The sequence below is a fragment of the Grammomys surdaster genome, unplaced genomic scaffold (genome assembly GCF_004785775.1).
Source record: "Grammomys surdaster isolate TR1022 unplaced genomic scaffold, NIH_TR_1.0 126036, whole genome shotgun sequence".
NCBI lineage: Eukaryota > Metazoa > Chordata > Mammalia > Rodentia > Muridae > Grammomys > Grammomys surdaster.
In genome coordinates this window covers 4,843,069-4,859,229 of record NW_021620849.1, presented here as the reverse complement: position 1 = coordinate 4,859,229, position 16,161 = coordinate 4,843,069, and the positions used below count along the sequence as shown (strand labels likewise).

The window sequence follows — 16,161 nt, the reverse complement described above, 5'->3', positions numbered from 1 at the left end:
TGTTTTCTGACTTTCTTCAGAAACTGACATCTTGCTATGCAGGGTGCTCAGGGAGTGAGCCCACTGCATAACAACTGGCTAGGCAACTGAGTCAAGGGCCATAGGACAGGGTTCAGGGGTCCTGGATCACTTCGGAAACTAGGGCTCTCTTGCTGGTAAAGATCTAGCTTTCCTGGTGGCTATGCTTTCTTTTATATCAACTGAGCATGTGTGTGCATGTGTGTGGTATGCCTGGTGTGTGTGTGTGTGTGTGTGTGTGTGTTTGTACATAAATGCCTGTGAAAGTTAGATATCAACCTTGGGGTTGTTCCCTTAGAACCCATCCACTTTGTTTCTGAAACATGGTTCACTAATTAGTTGGACAGTGAGTTCCCGGAATCCACCAGTCTTCACCACCATACTGCTGTGCCTGGCTTTTCCCACAAGTACTGGGTAACAAACTTAGGTCCTCATGCTTGTGTAGCCAGCACTTTACTGGCTAAGCCATATTCCCAGCCCCTGCCTGAATATTTCCATTCTTCCATTTTAGGTAGAAGGCTAGAAAGCAGCTCTTAGATGACTGTTGCCTGCTACCTGCTAATCTATTTCCCCCTTTAAAAAAATTCTATAATACTTAAATCCCAAGATCCACCGTGGTGGTTTGAATATGCTTGGCCCAGGGAGTGGTACTATTTGGAGGTGTGGCCTTGTTAGAGTAGGTGTGGCCTTGTTGGAGGAATTATGTCACTGTGGAAGTGGGCTATAAAACCCTTGTACTAGCTACATGGAAGCCAGTCTTCTCCTAGTTGCCTTCAGAACAAGAGATAGAACTCTCAGCTCCTCTTGTACCATGCCTGCCTGGATACTGCCATGCTCCTGCCTTGATGAGAATGGACTGAACCTCTGAACCGTAAGCCAGCCCTAATTAAATACTGTGCCTTTATAAGAGTAGTATTGGTCATGGTATCTGTTCACAGCAGTAAAATCCTAACTAAGACAAAAGTTGATACCAGGAACTAAGATATTGCTGTAATAGGCTTGACCATGGTTGTTGTTGTTTTTTGTTTTTTGTTTTGTTTTTGTCAGAATGTTGATTTAGGGACTTTGAATTTGGAAGGCAATGGAATGCTCTAAAAAGAGCTTAATGTGCCTTCTAGTAGGAATATGGAAGACTTTATTGCTGAGGGTGATTTGAACTGTGGAAGCCTGGCTCTAGAGGTTTCAGAGGAGAAGAATTTTACTATGTGGCTGAAAAGCTGTTCTTTCCATATTTTGTTGAAGAATGTGGCTGCTTTTTGCCCTTGTCTGAAGAGTCTGCCTGAGGCTAAGGGTAAAGAGATTTATATTAATTGGATTGACAAGGAAGTCTCAAGAAAACCCAACAGTGACTTTTGTCTCTGGTTAAGTCTCATGAAGAGTGTTTTGAACAAGCTACACAGAAACAAGCAAGCTTAGAAAGAAAAAATATAAATAGTATGGTTCAAGTAATAAAAGGACACTAGGAAGTGAAATGAAGCTGAATCCTGTGTTCAAGGAGATAAACAGATTAAGGGACAGGTGACCTCGTAACAAGTTGAGGCAATGGTAGTACACACCTTTAATCCCAGGAGACAGTGGCAAGCAGATCTTTGAGTTCAAGGCCAGAGAAAGTTCCAAGTAAGACAAGCTTAAGTCCAGGTGTGGTGGTGTACACCATTGATCTAAGCTTTCAGGAGACAGAGCCATGCAGATTTCTGAGTTCAAGGTCAATCTACAGAGCACATTTCAGGACATCCAAGCTTAGGCAGTTGGGAAATAGAAAGCTGGTAATAAAATAAGTGAGGCCATGTTCTAGCTCTAGTAAGCAGCAGAGCTCGACAGGTTTGGCCATGTGACTCTGGCTTTAGAGTCAAGAATAGAAGGAACTATGGGACAGTTGATACTGGTTAGCTGGAGCTAAGAAATTAGTAGTGATTAAGAAGAGATCAGAATCACTGAGGTGAAGTTTTCTGGGAAGTGTTTTCTGAGACCACACAGAAGCTTTGGTTCAGAGGTAGCCAAGGTTGTACCTCTTGCTGCAGCTAAACTTGGTAATATGTAAGAATCACCCAGCTGAGGTGAATCAAGCATCTGAGGCTTGGCACTGTAGAGGTCAGGAAAGACCATTGATGAAGGTGCAGCCTCAGTTACAGTCAACAGCTCAGGACTGAAGGGATCATGCAAAAAAAGTTGAGGCTTAGCACCATGAAGAGAGCCTTTGAGAAACTGTTGGTGAAGCTTAGTTGCTGTGGAAGATTCCAGTGTATTGGAGATGCCAGTACCATGGGACAATCACCAAGAACAGCAGTAGCAGTGGAGTGGAGTCAACCAGAGCCTAGAGTGCTAAAAAGGGCAGAGCTGGAGATGTGACCCAAGTCCTTTGGAGGAGCCCAGAAGATCATGTGTGGATCCCAGATATTGGAACAAGAAGCTGTAACACTGAAGTTGCCTTGGAGACCCCAAGAATTTCGAGATACCAGAGCCATGGGCTATCTGCTGAGGAAAGCAGCTAACAGGAAGTAGAAACAGCCCATGAGAGAGAAGTTTCATATTTGTCAACAAATATGAAAAAAGAGTTGGAGATCTGAAGACTGTTTTGACATTAGCCATGGAGATGCAGACTTTGAAGTTTGCCCGGCTGGTTTTCTATCTTGCTTCGGGGATTACAGTTAAGTGATTGGATGAATCTCAGAAGGGACTTTGAACTTTGGACTTGTAACATTGTTGAGACTGCTGTAGACCACGGGAACTTCTGATGTTGGACTAAATGTATTTTGCATTATGCTATGTTTATATATGGTCCCCATAGACCCATATGTTTGAACAAGTCTATGACAGCCAGGGAGTGGGATGTGGTGGTTTGAATATGTTTGGCCCAGGGGGTGGCACTATTTGGAGGTGTGGCCTTCTTGGAGTAGGTGGGTCACTGTGGGTGTGGGCTTTAAGACCTCATCCTAGCTGCCTGGAAGCCAATCTTCTCTTATCAGCCTTCAGATGAAGATGTAGAACTCTCAGCTCTTCCTGCACCATGCCTGCCTGGATAGTCATGCTCCTGCTTTGATGATAGGGGACTGAACTTCTGAACCTGTAAGCCAGCCCCAATTAAATGTTGTCCTTACAAGAGTTGCCTTGGTCATGGTTTCTGTTCACAGCAGTAAAACCCTAAGACACCCATTCTCCCCTCTCAGGAGAACCTGGTTATACACACGAGTTGCCTCCTAGGCTTAGCCTGGCTCTGCATATCATCCATCATGAGGGTGGGGTGAGTGTGCTCTGTACTGTTCCTGGCAGAGCTGCAGGAGCGAACAGAAACATTTTCTCAGAGTGCATCTTATTGACCATTGCAGCAGCTATATTCAGTCCCAGGCTGCCTCATTCTGTGACTCTGATTTCCACACAAGATTGCTTCAATATATCCATTTTGCATTTTCTAGCTTATTCCATATTAACCAATGGACCTCTTCCCCTCTCAGGGAAGCTGATAATCATATCTCCCAAATGTAAAAAAAAAAAAAAAAAGAAAAGAAAAAGCATCATTTTGCTACTGAATCAATTCATCCCTCCTGGGACTATTGCTAATTGCATATCTGGCTTGGGTGACAAGGTCACCCTTAGCAACAGACTACATATCTATCCCTTAGGATGGAGTCTGAATACCTCCCAAACATGTTGCAGTGCAGGGGGTAAAGCCAGCGTACTCCCAGTCGTAAGTCATCTCACTGTCCTTCTCCTGGAGAGGGCCACCCAGTTCTCCAGACACAGGGCTCTGGTCACAGGCTTCAAGGAGGCAGGGTCGCTCAGTGGGTGGCTTGGGACCTTCACATTCCTCCTCAGGGAGCTCAGTCTCCGTCTGTGTGAAGGTGAGGAGCACCCGACACCTCACCTCACGCACCTGAGTGCCAGTCCCACATGTGGTGCTGCAGGCTGACCAGGGCTCTGGGATGAACCTGAGGAACACCGGAAGCCAAAAAGAGGGGTCACACACAGGCCATAAGAGGAATTCTATGGTTCTGATGACTGTCATTTATGTAGTTAAGATGTTTTGAGGTCTTACAACTGACAAAGAGACTTTTTTCATTAAAGACATGCTACTTTTGCCTCCACACAAAAAAATCAAAGTTTCATGCTAAGACCAATGATGGTGCAACCACTTTGGAAATCAGTGTGGCGGTTCCTCAGAAAATTGGACATAGCATTACCTGAGGATCCAGCTATACCACTCCTAGGCATATACCCAGAAGATGCTCGAACATATAACAAAGACATATGCTCAACTATGTTCATAGCAGCCTTATTTATAATAGCCAGGAGCTGGAAAGAACCCAGATGTCCTTCAACTGAAGAATGGATTCAAAAAATGTGGTATATTTACACAATGGAGTATTACTCAGCTATTAAAAACAATGAATTCGAGAGGTTCCTAGGTAAATGGATGGAACTAGAAATTATCATCCTGAGTGAAGTAAGCCAATCACAAAAGAACACACATGGTATTCACTCACTGATTATTGGATATTAGCCCAGAACCTTGAAATGGCCAAGATGCAACTCACAGGCCACATGAAGCTCATAAAAAAGGAAGACCAAGTGGGGGTGATTCAGTTCTTCTTAGAAGGAGCAACAAAATACTCAAGGGAGCAAATATGGAGACAAAGTGAGGGACAGAAACTGAAGGAGGGGCCATTTGAAGACCTTTCCACCTGAGTATCCATCCCATGTGCAGTCACCAAAGGTAGATGCTGATGTGGAAGTCAGGAAGTACATGCCGATAAGGGCCTGATATGGAAGTCTCCCCAGAGGCCTTCAAGAGTCTGACATATTCAGAGGCAGATGCTCACAACTAGCCATTGAACTGATCATGAGGTTCTCAATGGAGGAGTTAGAGTGAGGACTAAAGGAGCTGAAAGGGTTTGTGGCACCATGAGGAGAGCAACAATACCAACCAACCACAGCTCCCAGGGTTCTAACCACTAGCCTGGGAGCACTTATGGAGGGATCCAGGGCTTCAGCTGAATATGTAAGAGTGGAGGGCCCTGCTGGGCACAGGTGGAAGAAGAGATCCTTGACCTCATGAAGGCTGGATGCCCCAGGGGGTGGGAATTTTGAGGGTGGGGAAGTGGGAGTGGGGGGGGTAGGTGGGGGTTACATCCACGGAGAAGAAGGAGGAGGGGTAAGGGGATGGGGGGTTCCCGGGTGGGTGGGGGATGGGGTAAGGGGATAACATATGAAATGTAAATAAAATACCCAATAAAAAAAGATATAATAAATACACCATCATTTAGAGATAATTACATGATTTTATTTACCAAATGGGTATTTTTGGCAGTCTTTATTCAGCCAGTCTTGGTGAGCTTTTTGTTTGTAACAGGGGGAGCGTGTTGAGCCTTCTCTAGCTCTAACAGCTAAGCTTCAGGATGAGGCAGATATGTTTGCAGACAATGAGGCTGTGACGTTCTTTCTGTTTAACAAGCTCCTGGGCTTTTGAATGTTCTCAGTCACAGGTGGGAGTGAATAAACAGGTCTTGGAGTAAGGCATTTATTCTTTATCCTGAATTATTACCCACCAAGTCATAAAGGTTGTCAGACTGGATCTCTCAAACCAAATCTCGTCCATAACTGTTCTTGTAAGAGTCCATCAGCTACAAATAGTTCTTATAGTTTGACACCATTGGTGATGAAAGAAGATACTGTCTTACAACACATGAAAATTAAATAGAACCCACATTTTAGTGTCTTCGGCAAAAACTGTACCCAGGACACAGCTACATTCGTCAATCTATCATTTATGGCTGTTTTTCTGTTACTGGGCAGAAATGGGTGTTTATAAAAGATTGTTTATCCTGCATAGTGTGAAATATTTACCCTCTGGCTCTCTGCAGAAATATCTCTAACTCTTGTATGCATTCAGATAACATGAAAGCAGGTTCAGTAGGCACATCAATATATAAAATACTCTGAAGCAGTATTCTGTATGATAGAAGAAGGATGGGGAGATGGTTTAGTGGGTAAAAGGTGCTTGTTGTGTGAGCCTTACAACCTGAGCTTGATCCCCAGAACCCATGTATGAGGCTGGATGTGGTAACAGGCTTCTGTAATCCCAGCATTGCCATGGCAACTCGGAGAAATGAGATTCACCCAGACACTCACAAGGCAGCTAACCTGAGATACGCAGCACAGTGGCAGAGACAAGAGAGGCTGTCTCAAACATGGCAGAAGGTGACTCCTTCTTGACCCCCAAAGGTTATCCTCTGAGCTTTTCAAGTGCTCTGTGACATGAATGCCCATACTTACCACACACACAGACACAGACACACACACACATGCACACACACACACAGGCATGTATAAGCACACACATACATATACACAAATAAATAAATAATTTAAAATAAAATAAAGGGTAGGTGAAAGAATTAAGGGACAGATTATGTTTGGAAAACTCTGGTTTGAGTAATGTATGTTAACAGGTTTATTTACTGTGACACTTCCCCTAACACTATGATATTTGACTTCTCACTATAATAGTTGAGATAAATACAATGTGAACCACTTCACAGGCAGGAGACCAGTGTCCAGCTACTAGATAGCACAGGAAGTCAGGAGCTGCTGTTGAGATGTGGAGTCGCAGGTCCCAATATCAATGTTTCAAACTTACTGAGGCCCTGAACAGTGAATGTCCAAAAGCTTTCTGCATCCTGTATGTAAGACTATATGCTAAAACGCTCAAGGGACTGTTCTCTGGAAGTCCACATGCTGGGGTGCAGCTTACTCTGTCCTGGAGAGGGTTAACCTCTCAGTCTGTTAACCTCCAATCTTCCTCAAACTTAAACTCTCTTCTCAATAATCTCCAAGTCCACTTCAAACTAGGTTGTCCTGAAATTCTCTTCTGCTGTGAAATAAAGAAACTCACTTCACTTGAGGAGCCATCCCTGGAGATAACTGCTGACTCTGCCTCCTGCCCCACTGGCACAGATATGAGCATACGTCGAAACTCATTGGCAGTGCACTATAAACAGATAAGACCCATGTATACACCATAGCCCCAAACACTAATCATTAAAATTGCTATTTTGAGAGTCACAGTGAAAGGTATTTAGGTGATTGGATATTGAAGATAACTGAGACTGCAGTGTAAAACAGAAAACATTTTCAAAAATAAAATAAGGAAAGTACACTGTCTTCCAAAAAGATGTGAGAAAAAATTTCCAACATTGAAGCCTAAAGTTGTAGCCAGAGTAGTAGCTCCCCACATATCCCCATACTGCAAATCCTTCAATACATGATTATGTCACAGCCTGCAGCAAGAAGGGTTCAACTGAGATTCTTAAGGTTATAAATTTAGAGTTAACCCTGTGTGATCATAGTGGACCCAGTCTCATCACCCGGGTCTTCAGAAATAGGAACTTGTAGGCTGAAGTCAAAGATGAGGCAGGACCTGAGCTGAGGGGCCCTGTCTGGAAGCCTGGGAAGCACACAGCGCCTGCTGCTGGCCCAAAGGTGGAAGAGGCTACATGCCACAGAATGCAGATAGCCTCTAGAAATGGAGGACAATCCACCAGCCCACAAACAACAAGGAAATCAGAATTTCCACTCTAAAACTTTATGGTACAACGAAGAAAAGAAATAGAATAAAAAGAAAATAAGCATAGTAGAAAAAAAATTTCATGAACTATAGAAAGATCTGGATCTATGTTCTAAAATATCCCTGACTGGGCTGGCAAGGTGGCTCAGTCAGTAAAGGCACCCGCTGCCAAGCCTGACGACCTGAGTTCAAGCCCTGGGACCCACGCAGCAGAAGGAGAGAATCAATCTGGCTAGTTGTCCTCTATCATCCACACTCATGTTGTGGTCCCCATGCATGCACATGTATAAACACACACACACACACACACACACACAAATGATCAAAAATTAAGCCTTCATTATTTATCAATATTACTGAAACACGAGTAATACCTGGATTTGTCTCAGAGAATCACTCTAATTTTAATTATATGGGAAAATATGCAAATATGCAAATATCTAAACAATAAAAGAATAGCAGCCAATAAAGGGAGAAAAGGCAATTTAGTATAGAAGTAAAATAAAAGGTCAAAAAGGAATGTGTAAATATCAGGAAAAAGCAACAGAAGGTGGGCATGGTGTTGCACATCTATAATACCAACATTTGAGAGGTGGAGGCAGGAGAATGGTGAGTTTGTCACCAGCCTGGACTTTCACATTACATTTATTCAGGCAGCCACACCTTGTCTCAACAAACAAACTGTTCTCCTTCCAAAGAATAAACCAAATAAACCAGGTATCATGGTTTAAAATTTATCTGATAGTTGCAAAACATAAAGTTAGCTGAAAACTACTGGGAAAAAAAAGAATCCAATGAGATAATTCACAAATATATCCATTCATAAATATGATACCTGGTCATAATACATAAAGACCAATTTTTATAGAATTCAACTAATACAATGTTAGCTGAAAGACCCTATATTAAATATACACATATATTACTCAACATACTTGTCATATTACCACCTTAATTTTATAAGTAAGAAAAACCAGGCCGTAGGCATATAAGAAATTTACCAGAATTCTATGAGCATATAAGTGAAAAATTGACGTGAAATATGCTGGTATGATATAGCTAAAACATGACATGTCGGGTAAGGGCCAGTAAGTTGGCATAACAGGTAAAGATGCTTGCTGCCAAACCTAACTCAACCCGAGCTCAATTCCTAGGACCCATATGGTGGAAGAGGAGGACCAACTCTTAGAGGCACTCTTCTGACCATATGCTACAGCACATATATGCCCATGCGTGCATACTAATAAACAAATACAATTTAATTTTTTAAAAATTGAAATGCTGAAGAGATTTAGACTCCAGAGATTTAAACAAATTAAAAGGAATATCCTCTACCCCAGAGCCCAAGACTCAGAACTGCAATGATTTTTATTTTCCTTCAAATCCATATAATTTGAGTCTAAATTTCTGAGGTTTATAGAATTAGAGGGTAAAAGGATATAAAAACAACTCTAAAAATTTATGGAAGATTGAAAACAGCCAAGAATATCTTAAAAAGAAGAAGCAATTATAAAGTAATTGCTTAAGCTGCTAGAAAAACTAGGATTAAAAGGTTAAAATTGGGAACTGGAGAGGTGATAAATAGTTAAAAGCACTTGCTGCTCTATAAAAAACAAATCTGCCTTTACTTTGATTTTACGTGTATGGTGTTTTGCCTTACACACATAGCTTAGTATCGCACATGTGCAGTGCCCACAGAGGCCAGAAGAGGGCATCAAAGCCCCTGGTACTGGAGTTGCAGACAGTTGTGAGCTGGCATGGGGGTGTTGGGAATTGAACCTGGAACATTTAGAAGGGAAGCCAGTGCTCTTATTAAGTGAGTCATTTTCTAGTCTCCAATTTTATCTAATTCTATTTTATCTCTAGCTCTTTGCAGAGGACCTGTGTTTAGTTCCCAGCAACCACAACATCTGTCACTCTAGTTTGAGGGAATAAGACACGGTCTTCTGGCCTCCTCGAGAACATCAGACACATGGGTGGCAGACGGACATACACGCAGGCAAAACAATCTTACACATAAACAAATCTGAAAAAGTATTTCAAAAAGATAAAATAACCAAAATAATATGATACTAGCAATGAAATATTTACTGTTAATTATGTTTAAACACCAGAGGGGGCATTTTAGATTATTCAGCTGTGCTAAGGCAATCATTTAATTTTTTTTAAAAAAGAAATTAGGTTATGCTGATTTTTATAAGTCGCATGATAATGCAAATCCCTCCATTAACCAAACTTCAGCGCAGAAGATAACAAATAGGAAAGAATATTTTCTTCAAAGGTAATTTTTCAACCAAGCATGAGACTAGGCGTGCTTCAGTGCTGCTGATGGTTAGGGTGATGGACACTGAGTTTCTGAAGGGAGAGCAGAGAAGGCCCTTAATGAGCCTGTCTTTTTGGTCCCGACATCTCACCCCAGCAAGGATATCAGAAGAGGATAATGAGATGTGTTACTTGAGATTTGCTGTAGTGGTTTACCATGGTGCATTAACTAGAAGCAAACTGCAGACAACCAGAGATCTTTACAATGTAGAACAGTAATGGTTATGCTGTTTTCCTGGTTAATATCCTCCAACTGCTACTGCTGTCAGATAAAGCCCAAGCTCTTTACTGAACCTGGGTTATCACCAGCATCTGCTGCGTTCTGCCATTACTGATAGCCACACCCACATCCCACATATCTGCCACACAAGTGCTTCCAACACATTTGGGACATAAAGATCTCAAGTCACCAAATCATCCTTCCCAGGAAGCCACCCTAGATGTCTAGCAATCCCCAAATGTTATCTGATAACACGGGTAGACCACAACACATTGTGCAGTCACTCAGAATGGAAGAAACCTGAATTCCTGTCAGATGACAGGAAGCTGAACCTCCTTCTGTAGCACAGGATGAGCCTCCCTCCCCAAAATGTCCCTCAGATTTCGAATATTTTTTAAATTTCAAATATCTGCATATATATTATGCAGATATAATTGTGCATATAATATATTATACAACTCTGAGGATAGGCTCAGGTCTGAACACAAACTCCACTGGTTTCTTAGATGCCTTCTGTGTGAAACCCAAAGGTAATATTATGTAGTATTAAGTATGTCTGAATTTTAACTGTAGCCCACCATAGATCATCAAGCGTCATGTTGGTACTTACATGTTTTCAGAGTTTGGATTATTTTGTAATTTGTAGATTTATACTAGAGTTGCCTAGCTGCTAGGACAGGCCATCAACCCCCCCCCCCTTCTCTCGCTCTCTCTCTCTGTCCACCACTGACTAGCCCTGAGATACCGGGACAGACCTTAGTCTTTTGATACCCAAGTGATGACAATAATGACATCCTCCTAGGACATTTGTGAGAAACAAATAATCCCTACAGCACACTTAGAATGTGATCTTCCTTTACAAGGAAGGCCTTGGGGTTAGAGGTGGTTAGAAAAGCAGATTCCTGAAACACAGCCTGACTTGGTTTTAGCAAATACAGTTTCTACTCACGGAGAAGCCAAAATAGCAGTGAAGAGAACATACATACTGTGTCTCGGTCTGTGCTATTTCTTTCCTTTTCATATATGAGAAATGGGAGCTGGGGTAACAAAACCACTGAAATGTTAGGAATCCCATAGAAGCGTAGAAGGCTCCAGGGAGGAACTTAAAAGTGGGATGACAAATGACAAAGCGACAGCCATATTGACTGAGAACACATTCCATGGCTGACAGCCAGGAAGGTCAGATCAGCAGTTCCCTTGGCTTCGCTTTATAAACTCTTAATTTTTTTCTTTTCCTAATTAAAACAAAAGCCTTTTGAACATCCACTCTCTATGTAAATTCAGAACTCACCCTTGGTAAACCACAGTGGTGGGAGTATTTATCTTTTCCTGGCTGGCTTGGCAGGCTTTCCTTGAGGGATGTGAAATACAGCTGGGATCATCCTCTCCTTCATTGTCAACAAGTAAGCATCCCAGACCACAAAAGACAGTGGCCATAAAAGAGTGAGCTGGAAGCCGAGATATGTTGCGGTTTTGTTTGGAAATGGAGGGAATGAATAGAATCAAAAGTGGCAGGAAACTAAAAGCTTCACACCAGCCAGCCAAAGCGGGCCAGCAAATGCCAGGCAATGAGCATCGTCCAGGAGGACTGCATAGAGCTCTCAGAGCAGGAGAAGGCAGAAATGGGGTCGGGCCAAGCAACAGGTGCAGGCAGCTCTGGGTTCCACACAGTGGGGAAAACATAAGAGTCCCTTAAGGAACAGCAAGCACATCAGCTTTGCTCTGTGTTTGAGAGAAGGAGAACCCCATCTAAGGCAGACCGGGCTGGTAGTAATTCATGCTTGGAGCAGACGTGGGTGGGATCCACTTCAGTGTTCTCTACTAATTCATTAATGCAAGCAGTGCTTTCTGAATTTTAAAGGGACCTGGGGGACTACCTGTCACGTTAATGCCAAAATTTGTATTCACAGCCTGTCTTAGTTTGTTTTCCATTGCTGTGATAATACACCAGGATGAAAATCAACTAGAGGAAAGGGTTTAAGTTTCTATGTCCCAATTATGGTCCTTCATTGAGCGACAAGGTAGGAACCCAAGCAGGGCAGGAACTTGGAGGCAGAAACTGCAGCAGTGACCATGAAGGAATGCTGCTTACTGGCTTGCTCCTCATAGTTCACTTGGCTTGTGTTTTTATATAACCCAGGACCACCTTTCCAGGGCTAGCACTGCACTCCAGTGGGCTGAGCCCTCCCACATTAATTAAAAATCAAGAAAATTCCACACAAGCTTGCCCACACACCAATTCGATGGGGGCCTATTTTCAATCAAGGTTCCTTCTTCCCAAATGGCTCTAACTTGTGTCCAGTTGCCAAAAACCTAAGCAGCACATACCCCCTACCCCCTTGGAGGAGCCTGCAGGTGACGCTCAGTCAGTAAGGCAACACTTAGGAAGCAGAGCATCACGAGTTCTAGGCTAGCAGGAGTAACAGGATGCTCCCGACTGAATTCATAGACAAAGAACAGAATAGAAATGATTAGCATCTGGGGTCAGGTATGGCACTGGGACTGTTCAACAGACACAGTTCACACTGAAAATGATGGAAACACTCTGGACAGGTCAGACAGCAGTGTGAATATTCTTAGTGTGGCTGAACTGAATGCTTTCAAATGGTTAAAGAGCCAAGCCTTGCATTATGAATGTAATACCACAGGAAGTAGAAAAAATGGACTACTATTGCAAAAGGGACATAAACGGTGACACTCCACTTCCAATATGCCTGACTCAGAGTTTATTACAACTTTTGTTCATTTGATTGTTTTTAGATTTTTGAATCAGGGTCTTACAGTGTAGCTCAGAATGACCTTGGAACTCACTGTGTAGCCCAGGCTGGCTTTAAACTTGTGGCAATTCTCCTGCTTCAGCTTCTGGGTGCTGCAATTACAGATGTGTGAGGTACCAGACCACACTTCATTATACCTTAAAAATAATCCAAATGATCTTGATGGACGTAATCGGAGGAATGTATATATATATGTATATATGTATATATGTGTATATATGTATATATGTGTATATATGTATATATGTATATAAGTATATATGTGTATATATGTATATATGTATATATGTATATATGTGTATATATATATGTATATATATATTTTTTTTTCAAAAACACCTTGTTTCTCTTTTAGAGAGAAAAACTGAAGGATGCAGATGTGCTCTGATGTGGTGCACTGTGTTTAGTCTGTGGGATGGGGCAGTGCTCGTGGGGCAGGCACAGTAAGAGGTGTAGTGAACGCAAGTGCAGCCTTGAGAGGCTCACTGTGCACACATCAGGGGTTTGTTCACTGTGCCACCCTTCTGCAGCAGTTTGAGATTTTCCATAATAAAAAAACTTTCAAAACAAGCAGAATGTCACTCTGATGGGAAAGGAAGGCCGAGAAACTGGGTGGAGGGCGGTGCCAGCCTGCTGCACGTAGGTCAGTGTGGCTGAGGACCCCATGTAAACACTTGAATTTCTTTAGCTCAGAAACACTGCAGCATCCACAGTTCCGTCCGTGGCGGACGGAAGTCAGGCCTGCCTTTGGGGAAGCATCAGGCCAAGACTGAGCTATGACATGCAGGGCTCTTCCTGCATCACTGAAGGAAGCTAAGTTACCCACACTCTTCTAAGCTCAGGGACAGTGATGAATGGGAGTGTTCAGAGGAGAGGAGAAGGTTGGTAAGGGACCTGAAAACAAGGGCATATGAAAAGTGCTAAGACGCTAAGATTGATGGACTTAGAAAATAAACCAAGGTCTTAGGACCTGTCATAGCTTTCTCCAAAGTTAGGAAAGCGGGGGATATAGCACAGACATGTCTGTTTCAGAAAATGGATGTTGGAAGGAGGTATATTTTAGATCAAGAGAGAAAGTATCTGCCCAAGTGCAGTAGTGGGGATGGAGCTAGAAGCAACTTGAGCTATAACAGAGTGCTTGTGTTGTTCAACCACAGTGAGCTGTGTCTCCATGCAGTGACCTCCGCCCACTGCAGAAGGCATTGAGTGGTCATAAAGCAGAGTCCCAGGGAGCTGTGGAATGGGAAACAGGTCTCCGGTACTATGAGAATTGGAGCCGAGAACCACCATTATGAACTACAGGCCTTGCACAAGGCTTTGCCTCTCTATTCAGTTCTCTTTATTTGTAAAAGATGCAGGTTGGAGTTGACATCTCAGGGAAATGAGCCAGATGGCTGTTGAGATCCTCCTTCCTGTCCCATCTGTGAATTGCTCTCTGTGCAGCTAGCTTGTCAGCACTCCAGACTCAACTGCCCACTGCGGGATCAGCTGTCCTGTCCAATTACTCCGGTCTACCACGGGTGCTGCTGTTCTGATGGACTCCTGGGCTAGACACCTCAGAGTCCCTTTGCTTCCTTTTTTCTCTTTGGGTCTCTCTGAGCCTCAAGAATGCTTCTTTGATTTGCTCTTGGTTCTATAAGTCAGTTGACACCATTGTAAGCAGGCCTCGCCACATAGCATGCAGACAGTAGCTGCTGATTTCTGGGTTAGGATGGGCCCTGGAAAGTGATGCCTCATCTACCCTTTTTATACAAAGGAGAATGAGATGCCAACACTAAACAGTAAGGTCACATGGTGCATAGTAACAGTTCCTAGCTCTAGCCCACACAATACTATGCTCTTTCTCTTTCTCCGTGTCCCACCAGCCCCAGGACTTCATCTCAGGCCACCCTGGTGTGTTTCAACATCATTAGTTTTACTGAGATTGGCCATGATTTAAGCTCAGGACGATTGGTTTATTTGTACAATACTATGATGGTCTTCAGTTAAACCACATGTGCACATCCAGGAACTATCCCCACTTGTCCCGGCAAGAGAGCAGGGGTCTGCTTTGAGTTAGAGAACACGATCTTTTCCATGCTTCTCACACATACTGCCAAAGCAGGACTGCTGAATTGTGAAATAAAGAAAATTCCTAGCCAGCTCAGGCTCTCTGGAGTCCGTAAATCCAGGTCATTTGGATATTAAATGTATCGTTGAACTCCAATGAGTACAAACATGACATATATCATGTAAACTGGCTGTGCCCTGATTACGCCCATAAAAGGCCCTGGACTCACTTTGGTTCTTCTGTGGCTATTCTGGTCTCTTCTAGCTCTTGTGCTTGTTTCAGCCAAGGTAATTTAGCTTCCACTGGACTTTTTTCTGAGGAAAAAAAGAGAAAATAAACAAAGAATGTAATTATTATCAATCATTAAGGACTTGGATATATACTTGGTATTGACTGGAGAGTTCATTAACATTGGGTTATAAGTTTCAAATGCACAGTGCATTCACTTCTGGAATGAATAAAATTCCTGCTATCTTTTTAACTAGCATATTACAAAATGCAACCACACCGATCCCTGTGGTATAGCTGAATGTGGTTGAACATGCAAAAGTTAAACACACAAATGCCTTACGTAACTCAGCACCCCTTTCTGCTCTTTGTGCATTGAAGCTACTATTCCAACAATATCAGAGTCTTTTCGGTTTGCCATAAATTCTTCTTGTCTCTTGAATTAATAAATTAGTAGAGAAAAGCAAATATAACAGGGGCCAATGAAGTGGAAAGATGAGATTCTGTGTGGCTTACTCAAATTCCATTGTTAACATGGGAAATGAAAACCATCTACATGGTCATAGAGGGATGGTTGCTACTCCCCTCGGTCCTTTGAGGCTTCCATGGCAGGAGGAGGGAACTGATCCAGTTGTGAAATGGAAACTTTGGAGATGCTTCAGGGAGATTAGAGTCACTGAGAAAATGTCAATGAAAGCCCATCAGTGACAGAGGCAGTAAGCAAAGGCTTTGAGATGGGGATGTATGACTGTGTATGCTTGTCATGGCAACCAGTGATCTTTCTATACAATGGATTTAGTCAAAGACGTGTACACTGATTAACTGTAGGGCTATCTGTATAAACAAGAAACTGAGAATTCATTAGGAAGAACTTTACCATTTTAGTACTAAGGAAGAGTCTCTAGAAAGACTTGAGAACAATCTTTTCCCATTTCTTTTTATCACATTTATTTTGATTATTTATTTATTTGTTTATTTATTTTTG

General features: G+C 42.6%; 1 protein-coding gene across 1 annotated transcript in view; it reads right to left on the bottom strand.

Moving 5' to 3' along the window:
• The window catches only part of Adamtsl3 (ADAMTS like 3), a 284,359-nt gene that overhangs the window by 74,741 nt on the left and 193,457 nt on the right, over positions 1-16,161 (bottom strand). The window contains exons 15-16 of the mRNA XM_028754834.1: positions 15,178-15,262; positions 3,655-3,944 (exon numbers count right to left, since the gene is read on the bottom strand). Coding sequence (XP_028610667.1) covers positions 3,655-3,944; positions 15,178-15,262 — 375 coding nt within the window. The remainder of the gene's footprint in view (positions 1-3,654; positions 3,945-15,177; positions 15,263-16,161) is intronic.